This window comes from Canis lupus, chromosome 25, assembly GCF_011100685.1.
Source record: "Canis lupus familiaris isolate Mischka breed German Shepherd chromosome 25, alternate assembly UU_Cfam_GSD_1.0, whole genome shotgun sequence".
Taxonomy (NCBI): domain Eukaryota; kingdom Metazoa; phylum Chordata; class Mammalia; order Carnivora; family Canidae; genus Canis; species Canis lupus.
Genome location: NC_049246.1, coordinates 19,367,335 through 19,394,326, shown reverse-complemented (window position 1 = coordinate 19,394,326; position 26,992 = coordinate 19,367,335). Strand labels below are relative to the sequence as shown.

At 38.4% G+C, this 26,992-nt stretch overlaps 1 protein-coding gene across 4 annotated transcripts in view; it reads right to left on the bottom strand.

The window, feature by feature from the left end:
* The window catches only part of PALLD (palladin, cytoskeletal associated protein), a 421,753-nt gene that overhangs the window by 243,077 nt on the left and 151,684 nt on the right, over nt 1-26,992 (bottom strand). For all 4 annotated transcript variants that reach the window (XM_038573555.1, XM_038573556.1, XM_038573558.1 and 1 more), the window contains exon 3: nt 4,338-4,516. In XM_038573555.1, the coding sequence (XP_038429483.1) occupies nt 4,338-4,516 (179 nt within the window). The remainder of the gene's footprint in view (nt 1-4,337; nt 4,517-26,992) is intronic.

Below are 26,992 nucleotides of genomic sequence, written 5' to 3'. Positions count from 1 at the left end.
CATTTTGCATGCTAGACTGTATTCTTATGTCTACTTACTGACTTATCAAAATAGGGATTTCAAACTTAGCATCTCCAAAACAAAGCCCTTCCGTCCCTCTGCCCTTAATCCTGTTCCTCGTCAGTTTTCCTCATTTCAGAGGCTGGCAACTCTGTCCATACAAATCGTAAAGCTGAAGTCCACAGAGTTGCACCAGATCCCTTTCACCCCCATATTTAGTCTGCAGCCTGGCTTCTGGAGTCTACCTCTGAACTCCTACCTCGAATCGGACTCTAACCCTCCATTTATTATTATCCCCTTGCTTCTCCTCTGCACTGCTGCAAAAGGCTTTTAGCTGGTCTCCCAATTACAAGCCAAAGTAACAGTTTAAAAATACAGATCAGATAATGTGACCTTTCAGTTTAAACTCTCCATAATGCGTGATTTAGAATTAAGGCCAAGCTGCTAACAGTGACCAAAAGTCTCTTTGTTGCACGTCTGCTGGCCACGGCCCAACCCTCTACGCGGCCACCTCCCTGGGCTTCCTTCAGCTCCCTGAACACACAGGTTTCTAGCAGCCCCAGTAATGAGTTCATCTGCATTTTACTCTGTGGCTAAGGGGCCAGACTCAGGAGTCAGACTACTTGGCTTTCAATCCTTGAATCCCAGGTATATGTAAGAGAGATCATGGACATTACTCGGCCTGAGTTTCAGCTTCCTCAACCAGAAAATGGAGGTGATTTTTGTAAGGATTAAATGAGATAATCTATGTAAAAATGAAGAACAGTGCTTGGCTCCTAGCTAATGCTAAATAAATAATTGGCTACTGTTCTTAAGCCATAATTTATTTTGTATCATACTAAAGTTAATACATAAGACAGTAAAATTTAGAGTTTTCAACCAGTAGGTTAAATTTTTAGGTAAGGTTTTATTGAGATTTTTCAAGTTCTATAAAATAAACTTCCTACTCTCAGGGCACCTGGGTGGCTCAGGGATTGAGCATCTGCCTTAGCTTCAGGGTATGATCCCAGGATCCCAGGATCATTGAGTCCAGCCTCAGGCTCCCTACAGGGAGCCTGCTTCTCCCTCTGCCTATGTCTCTCTGCCTCTCTCAGTGTGTCTCTCATGAATAAATAAAATCTTTAAAAACAAAAACAAAACTTCCTACCCTTGACAGACTCCACAAATGACTACATGCTGACAATAAAAGCAACATGGTTTAGGATACAATTAATTCAATAGGGATATGTCTGAGTCTGATTCAGTGCTGGAATGAGTAAATATAAAAATTTCTTGCAAGCCCTATGCCAGGCTTTGCACCGGGTATAAATTCTCTCTGTCTCCCCCTCTGCCTCTGCCCCTCCCTTCTCTGGCCACCTGCATGCAGACACCCTCTAAAAAATAATAATAAATAAAATAAAAATAGAAATTTCTTACTTTTGGTTATAACATGAGCCTAAGAATTTACGTGAAATTCTCTCCCATTACATGAATTGCTCTTTGGGATAAAAATACACTAAAATCGGTTTTTTTTTTCTTTTGAAATTATGATCTGTACTTCACAAGGCTTGAGCCAGTTTTCTAAAGCACCTTATATTAGGCTTAGGAGACTTTTTTTTTTTTTTAATTCAATTTGCCAGCATACAGCATAACACTCAGTGCTCATCTTGCATGTGCCCTCCTCCTTAGTGCCAGATTCTTAATGGTTCTTTATTTTTGCTCCACCCAGCTCCCTCATCCTCCTTTCACACACAATTTACCTAAACTCACAGATACTCAATGACTGGTTGACAAAGTAAGTCCAGTGTTATCATGTGGAAAACTGTGCACTGGAAAAAAAAAAACCATTATCTTTGTTGAAGATCTGGCATGAAATGTGCATAGTATATAAATCAAGTGGTTTTTTTTTTAATTTATTAATTTTAGAGAGCATATGTGAGAGCACAACCAGGAGGAGGGGGAGGGGAAGATGGAGAGAGAATCCCCAAGCAGACTCCCCACTGAGTGTAGAGCCTGACAAGGGGGCTTCAATCCTAGGACCCTAAGATCATGACCTCGGTCGAAATCAAGTCAGGCACTTAAGTGACTGAGCCACCCAGGCACTCCAAGAACTGGTGATTACTTTTTGCATGATGATAACTCATCTAGATGATTTCAAAGGCACAAGAGGACTGGCAGTTTAGGAGCTTCTACACAGAAAAAACAAATTTACTGAAATAAAATTAAAGACCATAGATTTGAATGTTTTGGGTGTACCAGAGTTAGATCCTGACACTGGCTTTAAGGAGGTAGAGAAATATTTTATTTTATTATATGAACAGTGGTATATCTTATATATATATTCCTGTTAACCTTTTAAGTTAATTTGTATCCTTTTAACATTTTATATGTTTCTCTATATCACTTACTATAACATCATTTATATTCTGTTGTGTTTTTTTTTTTTTTCTGTGTCCATCTCTGCTGTTAGACTGGGAACTCCTGAATACCAGGGAATAGGTCTTAATTATATTTGTGCCTGCATTATCTGCCACATAGTAGAGCCTTAATAAACACAGGCTGAAATCAGTTGGTAGGTTACTAAATTGAAGGTGATTTCACAGAACATCTGTAGTACAAAAGCAATGCACACTAAAATTCACCACATTTCCAACAATGTTGAAAGCAATTAAAGCACTGAATTTTAAGAGGATCTATCTGAACTTGGATTTTGGAGACATATACAATTATCATTAGCAAACAGTTTTCTTATGCAAGTTTAAGTTCCTTTCGTTGTATTCTAAAATGCTTTAAGAAGTTTGCCACACAGCCCTTTTCCATGGCTAATACTGCTAACTTATTACATTTTAAAAGCCTTTTTGTAATTCATTTAGCACTTTGAAATGTATGACACAGTGGTTCAGAATATGGGCCTTGGAGCAAGACTGACTGGGTTTAATTCACGTGGTGACTTTGAAAGAGTTGCTTTAACCTCTCTGGGCCTCAGTTTACCCACATACAGGAGACATTAATACCTCATAGGCTTACAGGAAAGTTTAAATCATTACACATGAGTACATGCACACTTGTAAGTGCCACTGAAGTATTACTTATTGTTCTATACAAAATGTTTGCTTTCATTAACAGGACAAGGTCCCTTGAGGAGCTCACAGATGTTTGCATTCAAAGACAATGCAGAGGATCCTTTTATTAAAAGTAAAGGTACATATGTCTACTCAGCAGTAATAATTTCTCTAAAACTACTTTTTTGGTCAAGCCTTAAAGAACTACAAATTATGATTCATATCTTGCTTTCTTCTATCTCAAATAATAATGAAATTTTGTGGAATTAAACAGTAAAAAAGAAACACAAAAAGATAGAGAGTGAGGTAATAGAGACCTCAAGGATTTTAATTTTTTTTTGTATTTTAACTATTATTTTGAAAAGCAACCAATTAATAGAGTATTCATCAATTTATGGATTTAGAAACAATATGTACACTGTGGTGCTTAAAACATTTCCAACTTAAATCATTGTTATTGATCAAAAAATAACTTAAAACTGTATACTTTTATGTCAAGTTTTCTAATTTCCCTACAGGCTGAGTCTCGCCAAGAACAAAAGAAATATTCTACTCTCTGCTTATCCCTTTTTATTTATTTTTATTTTTTATTTTATTTTTTTTTTAAGATTTTATTTATTTATTCATGACAGAGAGAGGCAGAGACACAAGCAGAGGGAGAAGCAGGCTCCATGCAGGGAGCCCGACGTGGGACTCGATCCTGGGTCTCCAGAATCACGCCCTGGGCCTAAGGCCGGCACTAAACCACTGAGCCACCTGGGCTGCCCATGCTTATCCCTTTTTAATACAACACCAATTCTTGAGGTTTTTTTCACCTAGTCATTGCAAGTTCATAGTACATTTAGAAGGAATAACAGAATCTTGACAAAAGAGGAAAAACTCTAGAATAAAAATGAGAACATTTAAAAATATTTTATCATTTAGCATTTCCATGAATGATTTCCTAAATCATTTAGAGTTAGACTCTATCTGGCTGATAGTCATGGTATTTTAATACATTCCCATTCTCTATGCACTAGAGAAACCAAAAATAAGTTAAGACACTTCATATTTTAAATAAATTCAAGTTAATGTAGCTGAAATGTTTTCAATTAAAAGGAACAAATATTGACATTAGGCATATGTGATGTATGCACAAGTGTCAGAACTATTCAATTCATATAAAATTTTCATGAGAAATGAGGTTTGAATCACAATGCCATTCTGTCTTTTGCATTGGAAAAGCATGTTCCTAGTGAAGCCTTACTCAAGCTCTCAGGCCTTGTCTTTCCCCTTAAATCAGGTACCTCCACTTACCTTCAATGAACACTTCTGCAGACGTTGTGTCGGAGCCGCTGGGGTTTGTAGCCAGACAGGTATAGCGACCTGTGTCGTCCTCGAAGGCCTCTGCTATGATCAGGGTGTGGAGGTCCCCACCCTCACTGCGGATCTGAATATCTGGAGTATTGTGTAGCTCTTTCCCCTCACAGAACCATCTGCAGGCCAAATGGAGGTCAAAGGACAGGAGAGAAAGAAAGGAAATGGTGATGTTTAAAATAATATAGCAGAAGTAAAAGGCTAATGCCCTGTAATAAGATACTCATTTGATTAAAAAAAAAAAAAATCTGTGTCAATGTTACTAAGGGAAACTCTACATTTTAGACCATGAAATTAAGGACTAGACAATTCCCACAGGTTTTCTTCCTAAAAGCATCTTGTACATTTTATCAACCTTGAAATAAGGGATATTGTCAAACTTGTAAAAACCATTTTAGTCACAAAATATAAGGAACAGAAATTCAAAGGATCTTATAAAATGTTTCATCATAGATGCTCCTTACAACTTTATCATTCTTACCTTAAGAAAAATAGGAAACACAAACATAATGCTCAAAATATCTAATGTACCAAGGGGAACAAATGATCATGTTAAAAAATCACAGGCAGCAATATTTTTTGTTGACCCTAAGACTTCTGATCAGCTGAGCAATAACAGATTTAATGCTTTCCACATTTCTGATATTTACAAAACTTTCTAGCAGACGGCCTGGCCTCGGCGAGGTAGGGAAATGTAGGTTGTGCTGTAATTCATTCTTGCTGGTCAGCACTTTTCCTTTTCCAAACAACCAGGACCTCGGTGTAGGAGGCAGCAAGCTGCCAGACTGTTTTAACACACGCTCTCATTCTCACTCTCACATTTGCCTTATTCCCCAAACACCTCAAACTCTCAACAGGGTTTTTACAAAAAAAAAAAAAAAAAAAAAAAGAAGAAGCTGCCCTAAAACCTCCACTAAATGTGATTTTTAAGAAATATGTAGGAATGTGCCACTTAAAACGAAAAGCATTGAAGTCTCTGGGACAGTGTTGTCCATTTTACTCCTCAATCAGTACTCAGATTTCCTCTAAGTCGTATATTCTATAAAATTCTTTGGACTTTGCATATTTTTGTAAAAATATGGCATTGAAGGCTACTCTGTACTTTGGTAGCATAGCTTAGGTATTTATCTGTATTTAATCTGAAAATAAAACCAGTTTGCTAATACTTGGGGTATTAACACCAGAAACTAGATTAAAAATTAAGTAGAAGTTACTCCTAAAAGAACAGGTAGGACATTTACCACCACCACCCTGCCAACAAAGCATCCTCTGCAACATAACATGTATTACTTCTGAGACAGTTGAAAAGGACAGTATTTCTGGATTCTGGGGCATTTTGTAGTTTCCTTTGTCTTCTTAAGCTTTTATTCATTTGAGAGAAAGTGAGCCAGCAAGAGAGAGAAAGCAGGAGTGGGGGGTGGGGCAGAGCAAGAAGGAGAAGCCAACTCCCCTCTGAGCAGGCCCCCAGTGCTGCTCCATCCAGGACCCTGGGATCATGACCTGAACCCAAAAGCAAACACTTAACTGAGCCACCCAGGTGTCCCATTTCCTTTGTCTTCATAAAGTTTCACAGAACATTCAAGCCTAGAGTCATCTTCTAGTTCCTCCTTTACTGTTCTCTTTCCACAGTCATAGACCAGATCTTCACCCATGATAACTGACTATGGATTAAGTTAACTGATTTTGCCATCTCCAGTAAACTACATTCTTTCTCTATTCTGTATCAGATTAAAGCTCCTCCCTATGTATGTCTCTACATTTCAGATCTGTCATGGAAGCCATTCATAGACCTGGCCCTGGTTTTATTTTTTAATCATTTTCCTATATTAATCCTCCATTAAATATTTGCATGGATTTATTATTTCCTACATGGTCCTCACGTATCACTTGCTAATTTTCCCTTGCCTATCCTTTCTCTTCCTCAGAATTATCTCCTTCCCTCTTCATTAAAACCACCTAGGAACCACTCTTCCTTACAGCCAAGCTAAAGGCTCCTTCAACTGACCATATGCTTGCTAGGCATCTTCTATGTGGAAGGCACTGCATAACACATTACAGGTAATAGAATAAAGCCTGGTAAACTCTGCAACTAGTTGAGGGTCTTTATCTTCCATGAAAAAGATACAAACCAACATTTTGGAGGGAAAATTAAGCATGAAAAATACAATGAAGGTTTAAGAGACGGCAAGAGCAATTGCTTGATTAGACATGCTTCATAAGGAAACCACTGCCAACTACCCAAAGGAGTGTGGTGTCTTGTCCTCTGACTCCTGGATCAGCAAACCTACAGCCTGCAGCCCCATCACCTGTTTTTGTATGGCCCATGAGCCAAGAATGGTTTTCATATGTTTAATTTTTGCAAAAAGTTAAAGGAAGAATTTATAATATATGAAAATTGCATAAAGTTCAAATTCCAGAGTCTGTCAAGTTGTTTTTGTTTTTAATACTGCCATGCTCACTCATTGACATATTACGGTCTCTGGCTGCCTTTGCATTACAGTGACAGAGGTGAGTAGTTGCATCAGGGTATATGGCCTACAAATCCTAAAATATTTCCCATCTGGACTTTATAGAAAAAAATTGCCAACTCCTGCTCTAATTTCTTGCTCCTCAAAATGTGATCCTTGGACCAACAGCATCAGTGTCACTTGGGAGTTTATCAGAAATGCAGATTTTGATCCTCGTCCCAAATCTATTCAATCAGTTCAGATCCTCCAAGTAACTCATGTGCACACAAAGATTATGCAGTTTAGGTCTATTAGGTTTGGACCATTCCAACCTGCATCATTGAGTCCTGGCTCTCCCTCTAGGTTATTCACTTCTTTAATATAGCAGTCATATTTAATGTGTCTTATACCTCTGGTCCTGCACATAAGTGCATGTAAAATTATATTTTTACTCCCACCTCTATACTAAACAAATCTTAGTATCTTTCATCCAACAGTTGATCATACAGCACTTTGTGACAGTTTCTGTATTATTTCCTCATACCATTGCTTGAGGTCTACTGCATTTATGCCTTATTTTCCCACCTAGAAAATAGACTTCCTCATTGCAGAAAAAAAAGAACTTTTTTTATTGATCCATAGTGTATTGTACACCTTTAAAAATACTATCTGCCACTTGTAACTTTAGAATATGCTTTCCATGAAAAACCAAATAGTGGAGGATCTACAGATTAACAGATTTGGAAGATGTATCATTTATTGATGTTTAAAATTCACATTTTCTTATAAAAGGCCCTGAAAGTCCTTCAGAGAAGAAATTTAAGGCTGTCTAATCTAGTATTTACTCAAGTTACTTGACCATGAGATTCTTTCAAATTTTGCATCTTTTTTTTCTACTGACTTTCCATGTGTATGTTCTAGCAAACCCATCCCATAGAATCTGCAGTTTTCTAAAGATAAATTGAGACCAATTATAATCTGGGCAGTGGTGATATGTATGATGCTAAAGAAACTAATCAGTGAGCACAATAAAATACTAGAAATAGAATTTAAAATGTCAGAAAGATCGAGTCCTATGTCGGGCTCCCTGCATGGAGCCTGCTTCTCTCTCTGTGTCTCTCATGAATAAATAAATAAAATCTTAAAAAAAAAAAAAAAAAAAAAGGGCAGCCCAGGTGGCTCAGCAGTTTAGCACCACCTTCAGCCCAGGGGTGATCCTGGAGATCTGGGATCGAGTCCCATGTCGGGTTCCCTACATGGAGCCTGCTTCTCCCTCTGCCTGTCTCTCTCTCTCTAATAAATAAATAAAATTAAAAAAAATAAAATATCAGAAAGATGAAGGCAACAATTGCATATTCTGCAACAGTCTAACACCCATTTTGTCTTTTGAAGTGGTTCATCCAGTCTTCAATAATTGCATATGGTAGAATGGTTGGTGCTTACAAAAAGATTACACTGATCTGGTTTTTGCTTTCTAAATACTCATGCTATTTGGTCTCCAGCTCCATGAATAAAATTTAAAAAGCATCTCAGATTATAATGTATAGAAGACATAGTACAGAGAAAAGATGAAATTTGTCAAATAATTTATATGAGTCATTTATACTGCTTTGACACTCAGGGAAAGTCAGATTGTTATTGATATAAGTACCTGTCAAGTGACCAGTTCTAGGTTGTTAAAATGTGGTAAGACAGGGTGTGACTCAAGAGGGGGGAAAATTGCAAATATTTAGATGGCAAACTCCCTGCAGCAACAAAAAGGGCAGCATGGTTCCTGGCCAATATTGAGATAAATGTGTGTTTAATTTATGATTGGAACCATTTACACATTGAAGCTAGCAATGGCATCGCACAGAGGCTCGATTGTGACTTTAAAAAAGTCAGCTAGCCTTCCTGGTTCAGATTCCTCACATATACAAGGACATGAGACTTTATAGCTGTAAGGTTTCACAAATCTCTGGTTCTTGATGAAGTGGAAGTGTTTTATATTTAGGACTGCATTTAGGGGCACCTGGGTGGCTCAGTGGTTGAGGTCGTGATCCCTGAGTCCCAGGATCAAGTTCTGCTTTGGACTCCCTGCGGGGAACCTGCTTCTCCCTCTGCCTCTGTCTCTACCCCTGTCATGAATAAATAAATAAAATCTTAAAAAAAAAAAAAAAAAAGACTGTAAAGTTTTTCTAGAAATAATACAGAAAATTCTTTGATGAAAGATCCAAGTAATTAATGGCTTCTCTTCTCTGAAATATACTAAAGAATAATAATGTTTCTAAGACTATCTACCCACCTTGGGTCCTTAAATGTGTCCATGGTTAGCACCTTGTCTTTATCATTACCATATTTCCCAACTTCTTTTGAAACCAGTTCTTCATGTGTCTCTCTATCCTACTAGACTAACTTTTTCCAGGTTAGAGACCTGGTCTTTTTAACTTACTAAGTTAATAAGTGTGATATGTGTCCCAACACAATGTTGGGTATGTGGAATATATAAATCATGCCTTTTTATTTTCTGTAATTCTGAGGCTTTGACACCTGGGCCATGCTGATCCCAGAAAAACTGCCCCTCCCAAGGCTAGCCAACTCTTAAAGACAGTAAAGGACTCCTTTGAGCACAGCTTTCACACGAAAGCTAATCAGTCTAGAGCCACATCTTCATCGCCTCTTCTATTGGGCTCTCCTCACTACAGTGCCTCTGTTCTAATCACCCCAGAACCAGAGAGCAAAATACTAGGGGATAGCAGCCTCTAGGCCGCAGAGTTTGCTCCAATTATTCAAACTAGCCAATCTTAAATGTGCTTACCCTGCTTCACCCATTTCTTCCTGCAGATATTACAGTAAAGCTCCTATCCATGCCCACCTCCCCCTCATCTACACCCATTGCAGGAGGCACCTCCTGATTCCCCTGTGGTGCCCCCATGGTGTAGCATGCTCTTTACTCTTGGAAATTGCAAATAACAAACTATTGATGGTAGCTGAGTCCTTATCTGTTGGCCTCACCTTGCCTGAATAATAATAAAACCTACATTTTAAAGCACTAAACTAATCAAAGAAGGATTGGCTTACAAATGAAGGAGAAAGGATTGAATAGATAGTTGAAATAAGAAGACCTATTATAGTTTTTGCCTTCGGATGTATACAGAGAGAAGTGTATCTTCTCTCACCAGCTCATACTGAAGTGCATTTAAAAAGCATAAAAATAAACTCAAAATAATCTACTTCAAAAGAGGAAATCAGCTTTGTCCATTCTTTATGTAGCAGATCAAATACAAATCACTTTCTTATCTAACCTAAGAGAGTCCTGGAGATTTAAAGTTTTGATGCAACAGAGTAGATGGATGAGATGTGTCATGGCATGCTTGTTTTGCTAGATTTCTTTAAGGTCATATTTCTATCAGCTTCCTGGAAAGGATTCAAAATATTTAGTTTTCTTCAAAGAAGAGGTAAACCTCAGGTTTGTTGATTAAATTTTGATCTGAAATTTTTCCTATATTAGATTCTGGTTAAAAAAAAAAAGATTCTGGTTAATAAAGATGTGCTACACACACACACACACACACACACACACACACACACACACACTGGAATATTAGCCATCAAAAAAAAGAGAAATCTTGCCTTTTACAATGATGTGGATGGAATTAGAGTGTATATACTAAGTGAAATAAGTCAGAGAAGGACAAATACCATATGATCTTAGTCATGTGGAATTTAAGAAAGAAACAGATGAACATATGGGAAGGGGGAAAATTAAAAAAGGAGAGAGGGAGGAAAAACCATGAGAGACTTTTACCTATACAGAGCAAACTGAGGATTAAAGGAAGGAGTTGGTGGAGGATGGGCTAGATGGGTGATGAGCACAAGTGATGAATTACTGAATTCTACTCCTGAAACCAATACTGCACTCACTGTATGTTAACTAATATTTAAATTAAATAAATAAATAAGTAATTCTGGTTGGCAGTACAGCTTAGGAAAAGCAATACTGGTATGACAAGCTACAATGTTAGGCCTACAAAATAGGACAAAACAGAGGTTTAGTAAATGCATAGAACAGGTAATGACACTATCCTCTTTGCATATCCTGTGGCAGACATCAATAATTGATCTGAGTATTCTTTGCTAGTGAAACCGAATGTCTCAGAATTCTCAGCATGGCTGTTTGGGCAGGGTGCAAAGCAACTGAAGTTGAAATCTAATGAAACACATTTGCCATGCTCTTGGAAGATACATTCTCCCTTTTCTTCAGATCCTGGAAGCTGTTTCTATTTTAACAGCAGCGAGAGGATTTGGTTGAGAGAGAGCATATATGGAAGTATGTAATATAGCAAAGAGAGTCCACTTAAATAAAATTCCTCCTGAGAACACCCGTGAATTTTTTTTTCATTCCATTTATTATACCTGGAAGCCATTTATCTAGTGGGTGAAAAACTGGCTAGTATATTAGAAAGTCAAAATCCAACTATCTACATTCCCATTGTGTACTTCTAATAAATTTCAACTTCAATCAAACCTTGACTATACTACATTTCAACTATAAAAATGGCTAAAATATATAATTATAATCTCAAACTTAGGATGAGGACACAGTATTTGGAACTATGATAGTCATAAGGATTTATATAAATTCAAATAGAGAGAGTGAATATACATATTCAATGCCTATTACATTTCATGTACTTTGCAAATATGGCACTGTTTCCCAAAAACCTTGTGAAGCAGTTTTCATTTTATCTTTAAATATAGGCTATTTTCATTTATGTGTAAATATGAAAAAAAAGAACAGGGACAATTAAATCCAGATAATTTTCACAACTTCATTTTCTTCAACACATTTAGCTTCATCTTTCATCAAACTTTTTATTATAGATATAAATTTTAACAAGGTTACTGATTCTTCCTCTCTAATCTGGTGAAGCTGGTAAGCAACTATGTGAATGCCATGCAATGGGAAGCTGAGACACAAACACTGAAAAATTTGTATAGTAAATCCTCATTTGAAAGAATTTAAGAGTTGCTCATAGAGGAGTAAGCCAGTTGAGGCTGGTTGTCAGTCTCATAACTGGTTGTTATGAGGGCATGAAACTAACCTTGCATTAATTGGAAATGAAGTGTAAAAGGGTGAGGAGATAGTCCTACTTATTCATTCATTCATCAACGGGTTTATTGCACTTTGACCTTTTTTTTATTATTTTATTTATTTACGAGAGAGAGAGAGAGAGAGAGAGAGGCAGGCAGGCAGGCAGAGAGAGAAGCAGGCCCCATGCAGGGAGCCCAACGTGGGACTTGATCCCGGGTCTCCAGGATCAGGCCCTGGGCTAATGGTGGCGCTAAACCGCTGAGCCACCCGGGCTGCCCTGCACTTTGACTTTAATTCAAAAACTGACTGGGAGGTACAGATGTCAGCTAAACTGGGTTTATTTCAGGAGATTAGTAGTAGGGCTAAAGAGATAAGAAAACCCCACTATAGACCTAGGAAATGCTGAATGCATTTCATCTAATGAATGGAGACTCTTCTATCACGTGGAAGCATGCACTGCTTTCAAAAATCTTTCAAAATTGGTTATGGCTTCATCCTTACAAATTAAAGTTGCTTTGGATAGAATACTTAGGTTGAATTTAATTTGTTAGAGAGGGAATAATGTTGATGAATTTCACAAGCCTTGAAACTTTTTTTATTCATAAATGATAACAGAAAAAAAAGAACTGTAGTATTTAAAGCTCTGTAAGATGGCACATTTCTTTATATTGCTCTGTGATGGGATTTTGAAATCTACATTGTTTTAATATATATATATTTCTTCTTGTTGCTTAATGTCTTTTTCTCAGGATTTTTCAAACATTCCAGCCTAAAAGTGAGATGGCGCCAAAAATTCAAGGATCATGTTATGGCACCAGCAGGATACAGTAAGGTTGAAACTCAAGAAGGTGTTTTACATAGAAAAGTTCAATATTTAATTGTTCGCTTTCTATTTCAAGATGAAGCTAAATGTAACCTCCGATTTGGTCAGAGTTGCACTGTTGGAGGAACATGGCTCTATCTGACTACAGTCACACAAAACACTCGGTTGGGAATCCAAAGGGGTCACAGGGTAGCCAACTAAAATCAGGGGGACTGCAGCTGCTTCTGAACAAGCGGCTGCCTTTGAAAACCACAATCATTTCCATTCTTGGGTAGTGTAAGATAGTTTTAAAACTGACCCCCTGATGTGACCTTCCATTTTTCCTTCTCTTATGACTCTGGCAACTGGCTGTGGGGCTCAGGACTGTAATGCGGAATGGGATGTACATCTGGGAAAGCCCAGCACACTCTGGTTCTCCAAGATAGGGCAATATTGTAGATTTTTATGACAATAAATTCAGTTGTTAAATAAAAGGGACTATGAAATACACTGACAAAGTAGAATACATGCTACCCAGTGTGGTATACTAGTACGTTATATTTTTTAAAAATCACATATGGTATCACTTGGTTTAACAGTTAACTAGTACTATCTAACACTGTCATGTAAACAGAATTACAGGTTTTATGATTGATGGTTTCAGCATCTTTCCCTGTTTGAACCACAACTATGTATCATGGAAATTTTCTGTGCCCTGTATTTTAAATACAAACAAGTTTTACAACACAAAAATCGATTTATAAAATTTACAGGGCTTCAATGAATCTTGGCTAATATTTTCCAAGTCTAAGGAAAATGGTATTGGGAATCAGTTAATAGAATAATGAGGTGCTTATTAAGTAAAAACTTTTAAGAACAGCAGAGTTTTTTTTTATTTTCTCCTACACCTCACTTTCCTTACGTTCTTGGAGAAACAAAGTTACGTTGAAAAGATGTATCTCATTGAACACCAATAAAAAAAAAAAAAAAAAAAAAAAAAGAAAAGATGTATCTCTACTTTGCTTCCAAGTCCACTGATTTGTACTTCCTGGAAATATTTATCTTCAAAGGGATACCAATGATTACAGGAAGGCAAAGTTAGCCGGCAACTGCCCCCTTCTTCCTAAGTGCCAGCAGCCACATGATTTCATAGAAGCACATGCTTGAAGAAAACTCAAGGAACTAGTTTTTTAAATGCCATTATAATGGAAATCAAACGTAGGTAAGAAAAAAAAAAAAAAAAAAAACCCAGATAAGTCAGCAAGGGTTCTATTTTCCAGGTGTTCCGTTCTCCCACAGGAATAGCAGTGCTCGGCCACGAAATGAAGAATCACCAAAACTAGGAACTTTTGCCCAAGCTGAATTGTATTTATGTCTAAGCTTGAAATCAGGCCATCTGTAAATACTGCATTTCATACATCCTCAATTAAACACCAATTAATTTTTGTGGAATATTCTTTGTCTTGTCACCAAGTATTTCTTAATTTTTTACATGTGTTCACATTAACCACAAGACACACCATGTTTACTCTGTCATGTGGATTTACAGGCAGACCAAAGTGAAATTATTCCTTGTCTAAATTTACTATGGCTATAATTTCATGACTGCTTAGCTTGAAGGCCAATAGCTAAATTTGTGCGGAGAACAGATGTACTCTAACCTTCTAGTTGAAAAGAGACCAAAAATAGATTGACTTTTTGAAATTCAAAGCCCAGGAAATGATAAAATAGCTTTTGAACCAAAACCAGACTCATGTCTATCAATTCTTTCCTCTCATAATCACTTTATCTCTCAAGAAAGAAAGATAAAACAGAGGGGGGAGAAAAAGCAGCCCGAATAAAACAGAACTTCTAAAAGGAGTTTATCTTGTTTTGACCATAAGAGGTAACTTCATATCTGGACACTAGGAGCACATAGGTGTTAAGCTTAAAAAACAACTATAAAAGTAGGCAAGTAGAATCTACAACTAAGTGTTTGTGCTGCTGAAGCTATTAAAATCTTAGATTGCTTCCAGTATTTTCCACACTGGTGATATAGTTGAAAGGACCCTGGGGCTGGGAATCAGCATCCAGGATTCTGGTTTTACCTGGTCAATAGACCAGCTAAGCTTAATGTAATCCAGTTGTTCTCTTTTGGGGCTTGAGTTTATTTATGAAATGTGAGGCATGAACTAGACCAGTGTTTCCTCTGTCCCGAGAGAGTAGTTTTGCAGCCAGTTGACAGATACCACTGAAAAAGGTTCTGTGGCCCAACAGGTTCATGGAACAAGGAGTTAAACAAAGTTAAACATCTGTCTTTACTACAGAACTTTCTAGAACATTGACTATGCCAGTATACATTAAATTTCCACAAGAGGAAAACTGGCAGGCATCATTCTCAATCTTTCTTGACTATGGAACACATGCTTTGAGAATCATGTTGAAGGATTAATGAATGTTACACGGAACACATTTTGGGAAACACTTTAGGCTAAACTGTCACCAACATCCCATCTAACTCTCCAATAGTGACATTTAATACCTGGCCTACAACTATCTCTTCCAGTGCTCATGACAGACATCACTAATAAGGTAAAACCTTCTTTTCCCACTGGCCCCCTTACTTAGTTTCAGAGTCCTTCTCAAATGTGCTCTGGGTAACCACTACCAACCGTTTAGATAGAGCTGGCACTTGAGTTGAACATATTTGCTATGCCTGATTTAATTATCTATGTTATGAACTATTTTCTTAGACAGGAATCAATATGAAATGCTGTTAACCTCCCATCTATCCTTGACTGTTGACTCTAAGAATTTTCTTTTTTTCTTTCTTTTTTGGACAAGCAGCCATTTTGCCATGACACTTGGAATTACTGGGGTTTTCTCCTCCTTTGGAAAATGCTCAGCGTCAATATATAATATGATGTTCAAGACAGGTTATTTCAGAAAAAGAAACAGACTACCACACCACAGTAATTACAGGAAACAATGGGGACTGTGCCAGGTTAGCCAGGATATACAGCTCTCCTACTTTTATACTCTTCTGCAAGAGCACCTTGAAAATGTCATTTTGGCTTTAGTGGATATTTTGACTCTCTGCGAATGTGATTGATTCCCAGGAGCAGACAAAAGTAAATTTCACAGTCTCTAGAGGGAAAAAAAGTTCCCAACCTTCCTGTCACCCATTCACAAATTCTTGTTACACCTGTTAAAAAAGATTCCTCCTTACCAATCCTCTATACAAGCACACAAGTCAGCATGACCTGACAAGTCATACTTCAAAGTTTCCTATACTGTGAAAATCTGTACTGAATGTTTCCAAGCCTTCAAAGCATTAAGGGAAAGAATGGATTATAAAGAGAGCCTGAGAATGAGAGATTGCATGCATAAAACAGCTAGAGGTGCACATTCAGCTATTTTGTTGTTACAGTTATGGCAGGTAATTACTAGCTATTGTTGTAACTTGGAGTGCATTCCAAAGGAAATAAAATGGGAGATGTTTTGTTAGACAATGCTGTCAGTCTTCTAGGCTTTTGGAATGTGTCCATTCAGATATAACGATTACCTCAGAATTACGAAACCTGAAAGGACGAAAACCAAAGCAGAAATAGGAAACGAGTCCTCTTGGTGTCTTCAACCTTACATAAATACAGGAACCCATGTTAAACAGTTCAGGTATAGACCGCTAGCACGCCTAGTAGTGATTTCTTTGCATTTGACAAACAATTACATTGAATACAATTTTTTTCCTCAACAATGGAATATCTTTCCCCCAAATCAAAGTACAGATTTTGTCTACAATTTTTCTTAGTTTATTAGTACCTTAATTCTTTGCCTTAATTGTGCTGCCGGCTAATCATGATTAGGGGTAAGGGAGGAGAAAATAGATCAAAGCAGGGATAGAAAATGAAGGGAAAATATCCCTTTCTGAAAAAGCTGCAACTTCAGCTTTCAATTCAAAGGTGTCTCTCTCTCTCTCTCTCTCTCTCTCTCTCTCTCTCTCTCCTCTCCAAAGGAGACTTCAGCTAACACTGCGCTGGTTGATGAGGCCTCCTCAGCTGAGCCAAGCTCTCAGCAGGCAAGGGTGGCTGCTTCAGCCTCTCATCGGATTTGGTGGACAATCTGGATGAGGTGTAGGGGAGCTCATTGGCCTCCTCACACACTGTTCTGGCCCCACTCTAGTCTAACGATGCTCAAGCATGGCTAGTTTGGTCCCCTAGGAACTACAGAACAAACACGAAAAACAGAGCTGAGTGCAAGCAAAGTTCAACCATGCACTGGCCTTGTCTGTCAGTAAGTACATATGGAAACTGGTTTGCTTTCTTTTTCCAAAATTTTCCCAGCTAACTCGTGTCAAAGCCACCCCCTCTTCTAAATGCTTTTCCCTTGTTCTTATGTCATGTTCCTTCTAGCTGTCTGCACTTAGAGGTCAGCTTTCCAAGAAGAACTATAATAAATGAGGTATCCAGCAAGGAAGGAACTCTTTGAATTAGGCAATGAGAAATTAAGTATAGAAGGAATTCTATTGTTAGCAGGTGAGTGCTCATGTGTCCTGCACCACCAGCTATCCCATCAACTAAATAGTGAATGCTTTCATCAAAATATTGAGTCACATTTTATACACACACACACCCCCCACCATACCATGCACCTACACACACAAAAAGCTGAACTGAATATCTGACAGGGTCCCTGAATTAATTTCCTGAAAGAGTCTCAAATACCCTGCAAACGCCACTTTGCAAACCACCCTTCTGATTCTGATTCACACAGGTAATTCTCTAAATAGCATCTGTCCTCCTCCCAACAATTTGGATCCAATACATACTTGTGAGTTTGTAGAACAGTGAGCCATTTCCCAAGAAAGCTGTCTCCCTGCTTCCCTCAGATTCTGAGTGTGTGGAGCTGGAGCAGGGAGGGGCCTCAGGTATATGAGCAAGAACAGGAAGTCAGGACTAATTATACCTTGTTTTATTTGGTTATTTGAATAACAAATTAACTGGCCTGTTTCATTTCAGTTGGTTTTTTCAGAGCAAATTACCTCAGGCTGGCATTTCATTTCAATCAGACTCGATTTTTTTAAGTGTTAAAATTAATGTGATGATTGGATACAGATTTAGATCTATTTCTTTGAAAGATAGGGATTTTCACGATGAAGAAAGCTCTCTTTTCTGATTAGAATTAGAGCACCCACCACCTGGCTACATTCCATCAGTTACTGCTTATATCCTCCATGCCCCAAAAAGCTCCCTTAATGGCACAATACATGACTTTTAAAAATTGGCTTCAGAGGCACTTAAAGACTTGGCAAAAGACAAAACCAAACAAACCTCTAAAACTATTAAGTGGTATGGGGTGGAAGGGGGGGAAGGGGAGTGGGGGAGGCAGTAGCATATGATATTTGCTAGTTAGAGGAAATTATAATAGTTCCTTTGCTTGCACAGCAAATGAAAATGCCTGTTTTCATAATTTTTTTAAAAATGTAACCAATAATAATGGCTACATGTGTTTGCTATGCCTGGAAAGAACAGTGTATCCAAAATTTGTCCTGTAGAGCAGGATTTTTTTTTTTAATTTTTATTTATTTATGATAGGCACACAGTGAGAGAGAGAGAGAGAGGCAGAGACACAGGCAGAGGGAGCAGCAGGCTCCATGCACCGGGAGCCTGACGTGGGATTCGATCCCAGATCTCCAGGATCGTGCCCTGGGCCAAAGGCAGGCGCTAAACCGCTGCGCCACCCAGGGATCCCTAGAGCAGGATTTTCATTCTGAGCTCACTACATGGATATCAGGACTTCTAGAGAACATGATTTTTACCTCAGCCACTGCTCTCTTGGGGGCTCCTCAAGAATTGTTTGTGACAAGAAGAGTTGTGGCCAACAGGTCACGCTTTCCTTTCAGGAAAAGAAAAAGCCTTTCTATACTACCTTATCATTCTGGCAATTTATGGATATTGAGAAAAACAATTACTCTGTGATAGAAAAAGGTGGAGGGAGTTCATGCTATATATAAATATTGTTCCACACTCATACCTTTTCTCAATTCTTTTGAGCAAGAATATCCTAGTGTCCCACCAGATTTTACTATTCCATTGGTCCATAGTTTCTCCAGGTTATTTGAAGTTAGGCTTAAAAATACTTGTTCAAGTACTGTGTTAAGTCGATTTTAAAGGCTCTAAAGAAATTCCCTAAGGTTTCTTATGACCAAAATTATTCCCTATGCCTAAAGATGGGATAGATTGGAATGAGGGAGTTCCTGGTTATTGACTATGTTGAAGATGGAGGAAAATAGGCAGGAATCTTGTAGAGATAATTCAAGAATTGGATGGACAATTGAGTCTACGATGACTGCTGCCATGATCTTTCTTTTAGCAAGCAAAAAGCAAACTGACAGCTGATGTGTGAAAGTGGAACAAAACATCTAATGCCTGGTGTGCTAAACACTAAAGAATGACATAATCCTCTTAATTATGATGCATTTACTAAATTAGCCTAATTTAATCAAGATAACATTTGAGGTTTCTAGGGGCTTTTAAAGTAGGTTAGTTTACTGGAGATATTAGCTGTTAAATGGAGCTGTGTTCAGCACACAAAATGCTACATTTCCATGTTTGCAAATCATCACAACAATAGATGTGTGTGTGTATTTTAAAGATTTATTTAGAGAGAGAGTGTGTGCACAGCAGGGAGGGGCAGAGGGAGAAGGAAACTCTCAAGCAGAGATCATGCTCAACATGGAGTCTAATGCAGAACTTGATCCCATGACCCTGACATCAGGAGTGAGTCAAAACAATGAGTTGGATGCTTAAATGAATGTGTCAGCCAGGCACCCCATAAAACGTGTCTTTAAAAACTGTTTCATATGTGTACAAAAACCTAGGTCAATAGGTGACATTAGAGTATTTCCTCTAAAAGGAAGACTTTCTAAATTAAATCATCTTCATCACTAACTTTCCTTTGTATTAAAGTTTCTACTATTTCTTTGCTCAAGTTCACATTTTAGCCTCATTTCATTGACATAGAACCTCTAACTTTAAAAATGTCTGTTACATAATCACATGCTAAAATTCAAACCCAATGAAGTATAATTTAAGTTTTCAGTAGGGCAATTATTTGAGCACTTTAAAAGAAATTCTTTAAAATTTTGTCACTTAACTCAAGAAAAACTTTCATAAAATTCTGCAAATATGTTTTGATAGTCTTTGAATACCCTCCTTTTCCCCTCATTTTTTTGATATCATGTCTTATTTTTCAACATTCTTCTTGGAGAAAAATCACATACCACCCAAAGAGTGACGAAGAAAAATCATGATTTCTGCTTGGGGCTGGCACACACATAAAAGTATCTGTTGGGAGAGAAAAGCCCTCTCTACAGAAGGAACTCCCTGCCATGCTTATGCTGGGTATGAGTCTTCACAAGCTCCATTGGCTTCCTCAACATTTCCACCCTCAGACCAAGCCTCTAGAGGGGGTTCTGGCCTTCCAGCTTCTGTGTGGTGTTTCATTTGCCTCTATCCCAGTAAGTATTGTCTATTCTCAGTGTTGAGAAATAAGAACAAAACAATATGCTAAAACTAAACCAGCCTTTGAGCTGATTGTGCAGAATCACTGTTTTTTAACTATTTACTTTTGTTCAAAAGCAACTCTCTTGAATAAGATGTCAATATGCATAATATGCAGTTATTCAATAATCATGACGGCTCCATTTTTCTAGTTTACCCTATGTCACTGAGTAGAAATTCCTCCCTTTTCTCCATCTCTTCTTGTAAAGAAAGCATCATTATGATTTCTTTTTTTTAATGATGTTATTTATTTGAGAGAGAGAGAGAAAGCAAAGAGAGAACGAGGAGCTGTGGGGAGGGACAAAGGGAGAGGAACAAGCAGACTCCCCGCTGAGTGGGGAGCCAGGGGGCTCAATCCCACGACCCCAAGATCATGACCTGAGCTGAAGGCAGATGCTTAACCAAATGAGCTACCCAGGTACCTAGTCATTATGATTTCTAAGTGATTAAGAACCTAAATACTAAATAGCCATAAGATTCTGGTGGAATTAGAGACTTTCTGTAACTAGAGAGTTAATTTTGGACATTACAAAGAAAATGTTAAATCTATTGCCAGGTCATTTACTGCAATGTTAAAAGCTGAAAGAATGAGCCTGCCCAGCACCCTAGAGTCTAATCATGTAATTGTAACTAGTGCATTGAGGAGACGGAACAGTCTTCTAACACTGCTTTAGAAGTGATTTATTGATCCCTACACAATAATTCTTCAGCAATTCATAGAACCAGAATTTATAGATTTATTTCTAACTTCAGGAAAAATTGACTTCACTCTTGAACCCTTTGCCTTCTTGCATCAATCTCTGAATTGCAATTAGCTAAGTTAAATAGTGATCCTGAAAAGGCATTCCCCCACCATCCACTCTCAAAAAAATGTACATGCTTTACACATAAGGAAGGAAAGACAAGTATATTCAGACAGAATTATTATATGCATATGATTTTGCAGAGTTTGCAGGCTTCTTAGTGGAGGTGGGTGAAGGAGTTTCCCAAGTGGGAACTATATGAACATCTAAAAGGAAAATGAATACATTTAAACATAAGCTAAGACTCCTATATGTTGAAAACTGTTTAAATTAATAGGGGAATATGAACTGGTACAACCTTTTACGAAAAGAATCTGACACCACTAATGTTGAGAATATACATTCACTTGACCCAGCAGCTTCATGCTGAGAAGTTATGCTTTGCTATGTCCACATAAGGGCACAAAGACCCATGAAATATGTGTAAGGATGTTCATTTCTGCAATTTTTTTAGTAATAGAAAAACACTCATCGTGCCCTAAATGCCCATAAAGGAAGACAAAAATGGCAATTCAATTATGGTATTCCACCCAAGGAAATACTATGCAGCCTTTAAAAATAATGTTAGGCGAGATTGTCAAAAATTATATTGCCCAGTAACACCACAACAGAGTTTGACAGACCAGTAAACTTCCAGAGAGTTACTTATATGAGAAACTTAAAACTCTGAAGTTATATTGAGAGGGGGGACTGAAGCTGAGGGAAGATAAAGTTTTGCTTTTCATCTTGGAGCTTCCTGTAGATTTTTTTTTTTTGTATGATAGTTACAGAGAGAGAAAGAGGGAGGCAGAGACACAGGCAGAGGGAGCAGCAGGCTCCATGCACCGGGAGCCCAATGTGGGATTCGATCCCGGGTCTCCGGGATCACGCCCTGGGCCAAAGGCAGGCGCCAAACCGCTGCGCCACCCAGGGATCCCCCTGTAGATTTTTTTTAAAACCACAAGTAAATATTACTTCATAGATGTTAAACATATTAAAATGTACAGAAAGAGAGAAGCACAGTATTTGAATACTCAATCTATGCAGCATTTTAAAAGCTAGAGAAAAGGGGGGCACTTGGGTGGCTCAGTCAGCTAAGCGTCAGACTCTTGGTTTCGGCTCAGGTTATGATCTCAGAGTCATGGGATCGAGCCCCATGCTGGGCTCTGTGCTCAGCTCAGAGTCTGCTTCAGATTTTCTCCTCTCCCTCTGCTCCTCACTTATGCTCACACGCTCTTTCTCTCTTGCTCTCAAATAAATAATGTTTAAAAGCTGAAGAAAAAATGCTTTTTAGGGCAATTATGCTCTATTAAAAGATACTTACATTATCATTTCATCATTCATTAACTACTGGGGTCTTTTAACCCCTTTTTTATTTGTACCCCCTCATAAAGTTGTTAGAAGAACTAAACACAGCAATGCATGTCTAACCTTTGGCTCAGGACTTCATTCATTTTACTCAAAAAGGTCAGCCAGCTGTTATTTCTTACAAAAGAAAAGGGAAGAGTACATTGTGGGGGCAAAGGAGGTGGCACCTGGGTGGCACAGTGGGTTAAGCACCCGTCTGATTCTTGGTTTCTGCTCAGGTTGTGATCCCAGGGTCCTGCAATGGAGCCCCATGTCCAGCCCTGCACTTGGTGCAGAATCGGCTTGTCCCTGTCTGTATCTCTCTCTCTCCCCCTCTGTCCCCACCCTCCCCACCATGCTTTCTCTCAAATAAATAAAATCTTTTTTTTTTTAAGTCTCTGGATGAATGCAACTGCATATTAGTCTTCTACTTTGTTACTTTTGTTCCTATTTCAGAGTGCCTCCACTTGATCTGGGTTATAAATATGTTTGTTACATTTCCCCTTACTTTTATCTATGAAGCTTCCCACTGCTATGAGAGCCATTGTGTACTTTCAAAAATCATAGTCACGCCAAGAGCTAAATGGACTTGATTAAAGAAAACAAATGCTAGTACGTTGTCCTATACACTTAAGTATTTAATCCTAAAGCTCCATCTATTAATGCAAAAAGACGCTAAAAAAACAAATTCACACCAGCCAGGGATTATCTCATCTTGCTTCAGACAGTGGGTGAAAAATATCACAGTGTATCGTAAATGAGGATCTGTAGAATGTGACATGTTAGGGTTGTATTCTGTTGTGTTTCCTTAACGACCAAGCAATAGCTTATAGGAAAGTTCTTGGCTCTGCTGACTCAGTGTCCCAACAACAAAATGCCTTTTACCCATGGAGTGATTCTTGCAGAGGTCCACTGAATCTAAGTTCCATCCCCCAAGCATCCTGAGTTGGATCTTGAAAATCTTTCTGGAAGACGAGAAAAGCTAATTCTAAGGAAAAGAAGACATGGCTATAGAAGAGGACAATGTGCCTACACACATGCAGCTTTTACTCCAGTGGGAGAGAGGGACAATAATCACTTAAACTGCCACAAAAGTAAAATAATTTCAGATAGAGAAGTGCCATGAAAAAAACAAAACACAGTTAAGAAAGATCCAATCTATGTTAGGTAGGGTAGCTATGGCAGAGAGTGAGGTCATTCCATGCTACAACAGTACAGTGTTCTTCACCAAGATTGTGTAAGAAAAAAGATACCAGCACATAAAAAGAACATTCATGAGGAGACCCTGACAGCAGACACTCGATGCAAAAGCATTCATGCCAAGACATTCACTAATAATAAGCATCACGTCACCTATCTCTAAAAGGCCTCCTTTCCCTCGTTGGATTTATTAGAACTAACTGGCAACTCTCTCACCTTCTGGGCAAATAGAATTTATATTTTCTTTCCTGAAAGCATGCTTCTCCTACTAATTTATACCCATAACGACCAAAAACTTTTCATTTAGGACTTTAGAATTCAAGTCTCCCTCTACAGTGAAATGACCCATTTTCTCCCACAGTTATGCCATAGAGTTCTAATTTTCTCTCTCAGGCTGTAAAACAGCTGTTTCTAATGCATATGGACAGATTTCAAGTTTAAGCTGCTATTACATTGTAAGCATTTCTGTAGTCATTTTTACATACTGTTGAGCATTCGCCTTCATCTGAAATGTTGGGGGGGTGTGCTCTGGTGCATAAGAAAAGCAAAAGGAAAGTAGTTTATAGGATTGTTGGTTAAGAACAGCCTCTGGTACTCTCTGGAGCAGATTAGCTCTTTATAAGAAGCAGATAAATCAAAAAACAAAAACAAAAAAACGAGAGAATTCATGTCACGTCAACAACAGCAGAGAATGACTGAGATGGAAAGAAAGGGAGAAGGGCCAAAGGGGGAATGATGCACCTTGTTCTAGGTGTACAATTGGAAAACATGCAATTTTTAAAAATAAGTGCTAAATGCTTGGAAGTTCCTTAATCTGAGGGGTACACTGAAATACATGGATTACATGGAACGAATGGGGCTCTGAAAATTTACCTGAGCTTTTTCTCCCTCAACTATTTCTGAGGCTATGCTCTACTGTCCCAGGTTCAAGAGGTCACTTGGCTCATGAAGTTATTGTTACTGGGATCTACTCTTATGATGTGCCTCCCAGCAGCCTTAGGAACATCTCTTTAAATATTTTAATAACTAATCCTGATCTCTGAGGAAGATATATTCCATCATAGTAACTGAGCCGGAGTACCTTTTATATATTTTGCATTGTAGTCAATATGGTCTGCCAAAGCTTTGTGGAGAAGTTAACCAAGCTAATCAGAGCCTTCTAAAATCTTAAATGTCAGAGAAAATAATTCTGATCTTTACTTTTCAAGACTTATAGGTTTAAAAGGCTACTGAGTTCAATTCTTTTCATATTTGATGATTAGCATGGCATCTTTGGAGCTGGCTGAGGAATGCACGAGAGAGCAAATATTATTTTTTTCTTTTGAGTGGTGGACCTTTCCATCTTGTTTTTTTCTTTCTCAAACTGTTCTTGCTGTTCAAATTTAGGGTAGGCTACGTTTTCACAGTATTTTATGCAGAAGTATTGTTTTTTGTGTTAACATAAATACCTTAATTTAGTAGTTTTAAGGACTGAGATCCTAGCATATTTGATCATATGTGGAAAAGTTATTTATATTTTTAAACTGTATTGTTACCAGAAAAGTATAAATAAAAGTTATGTGTTGTTAAGTGCTCTGAATTCTTGAATGATGAGACTTACATAGGTATCCTGATCCTCTGAGACTTCATAATGTAAGACAACGTGGCTAAGATACTATTTATTTTGTGGCAAAGGGAAATGGGCTGTTTCTATAATCACTGCTTGGAGCCATGGAAATTAATCTTATGCCACTTCTATCAAGGGGAAGCCAGAGGCCTTAACCTATGTGGTGGCGGTGGGCCAGATCTTGATTCATTCTTGGAAGGCTCATATACACCATTTCACAAGTGATACCTGGAGACCACTTTAAGTATATTTCATTTTGGTGTTAGCATTGGTTCTGCAGAGAATAATGTGTCAGGGGTGGGTGGTAAAGTTGTAAATAGGGACTGATGGACTGCCATCTCCAAAATTAGAGAGCTGTGTGCTCTCCACACACTTGTCAAAGCTTGGCAACAGAGTCCTGGGCTTGACCCAACCCAGGACTGGAGTCCTGCTGTGGAAGCAGATTGCTGGTGGCCCTTGAGTCCCCAGCACTCATACCAAAGGCAATTCAGCATCAGTCCTGTGCTCCCTGGGTTCTACCTTAGAGCACCACCTCCCAGCTCTCCTCAAGGAAGCCCCTTGGTGATGTCACATAGGAGGTTGAGTGGGGGCAAGCCTGGTGCAGACATAGCACTGGCAGGGGACCCTGACCTTCTTCCTTCTCCCTCAGTCCATGCGGGAAGTCTGAGATGCCTACACTCAGGGAGAGGTTGTGGATGACCTAGGATCTGCTTAGGTGAAGCTACACGCTGCCGTCCCTTGAACAGCAGCCAGGAGACCACTTTGTCACCTGGTGATGAAGTTGGCTTCCCGCCCCAATTTCTTCTTAGAATAGCAAATAACATACAAGACTCAGCAACCCTCGAGGTCGTCTCCTAGTTTTTAATAATTCCTGTATTTATTTAGTGCCTTTTCCCCTCCCAAGAGCTAACACTAGGAGTTTTCCATATGTTAGTTCAATAATCCTCATCACAGCCCCGTGCCTGAGCTGGTTAGACAACGGTGCTAATAGGGCCAAGGTCAGCACTCAGTCTCTCACGAGGCCCCTGTGAGCAGCCCCATTTGCACTGAGAAAATCTGTTTCATGGCCTCACTCTATACAGCTAACCAAAACCAGTTATTTTAAGAAGCTTACAAGAGGCCATGAAGATAGCAGGTAATAATAACAACAACAATGAATGAGTGCTTGCTCTGTGCCAGTGATTTTCCGGGTGCTTATCCTATATTAACTAGTTCAGCTCTCCCAAAAACTCCTTGAGAAAAGTACTCATTGTTAGGCCCATTTTTAAGATGAGGAAAGGGAGGCCTGGGAAGTTAAGTAACTTGCTCAGGGTTACACATAAATGGCAGAACAGGGATTTTAACTTCATAGTCTGCTTACAGGGATCATACTCTTAACCATTACTCAATACTGTCTCCATAGACACACAATTCAGGTAAACAAATTCGTTATCACATGAGTACGTTAAACACAACTTAGTAATATAGAGTACCAGGTGAAGAGCTAAGGAAAGGGACACAGCTAACATGTAAAGGGTAGTTCTAACAATACACCTTGGGTGCTCTGCTATGCATACCACAGGTGTGGTCTCGTTGCATCTTCACAGCAACACTTGGAGATGGGTACCACTGCCTCCATTTTATAGATCAGAATACTGAGGGTCAGAAAGACTAATTTGAATAGTGATATTTAGTTGGAAGAGCCAGAATTAAAAAAAAAAATAGGTCTGCTTCTTTTTTTTTTTTTTTTCAGAGAGAGAGAGAGAGCAGAAGCAGAGGTGGGGAAGGAGGTACAGAGGGAGAAGCAAACACAGAAA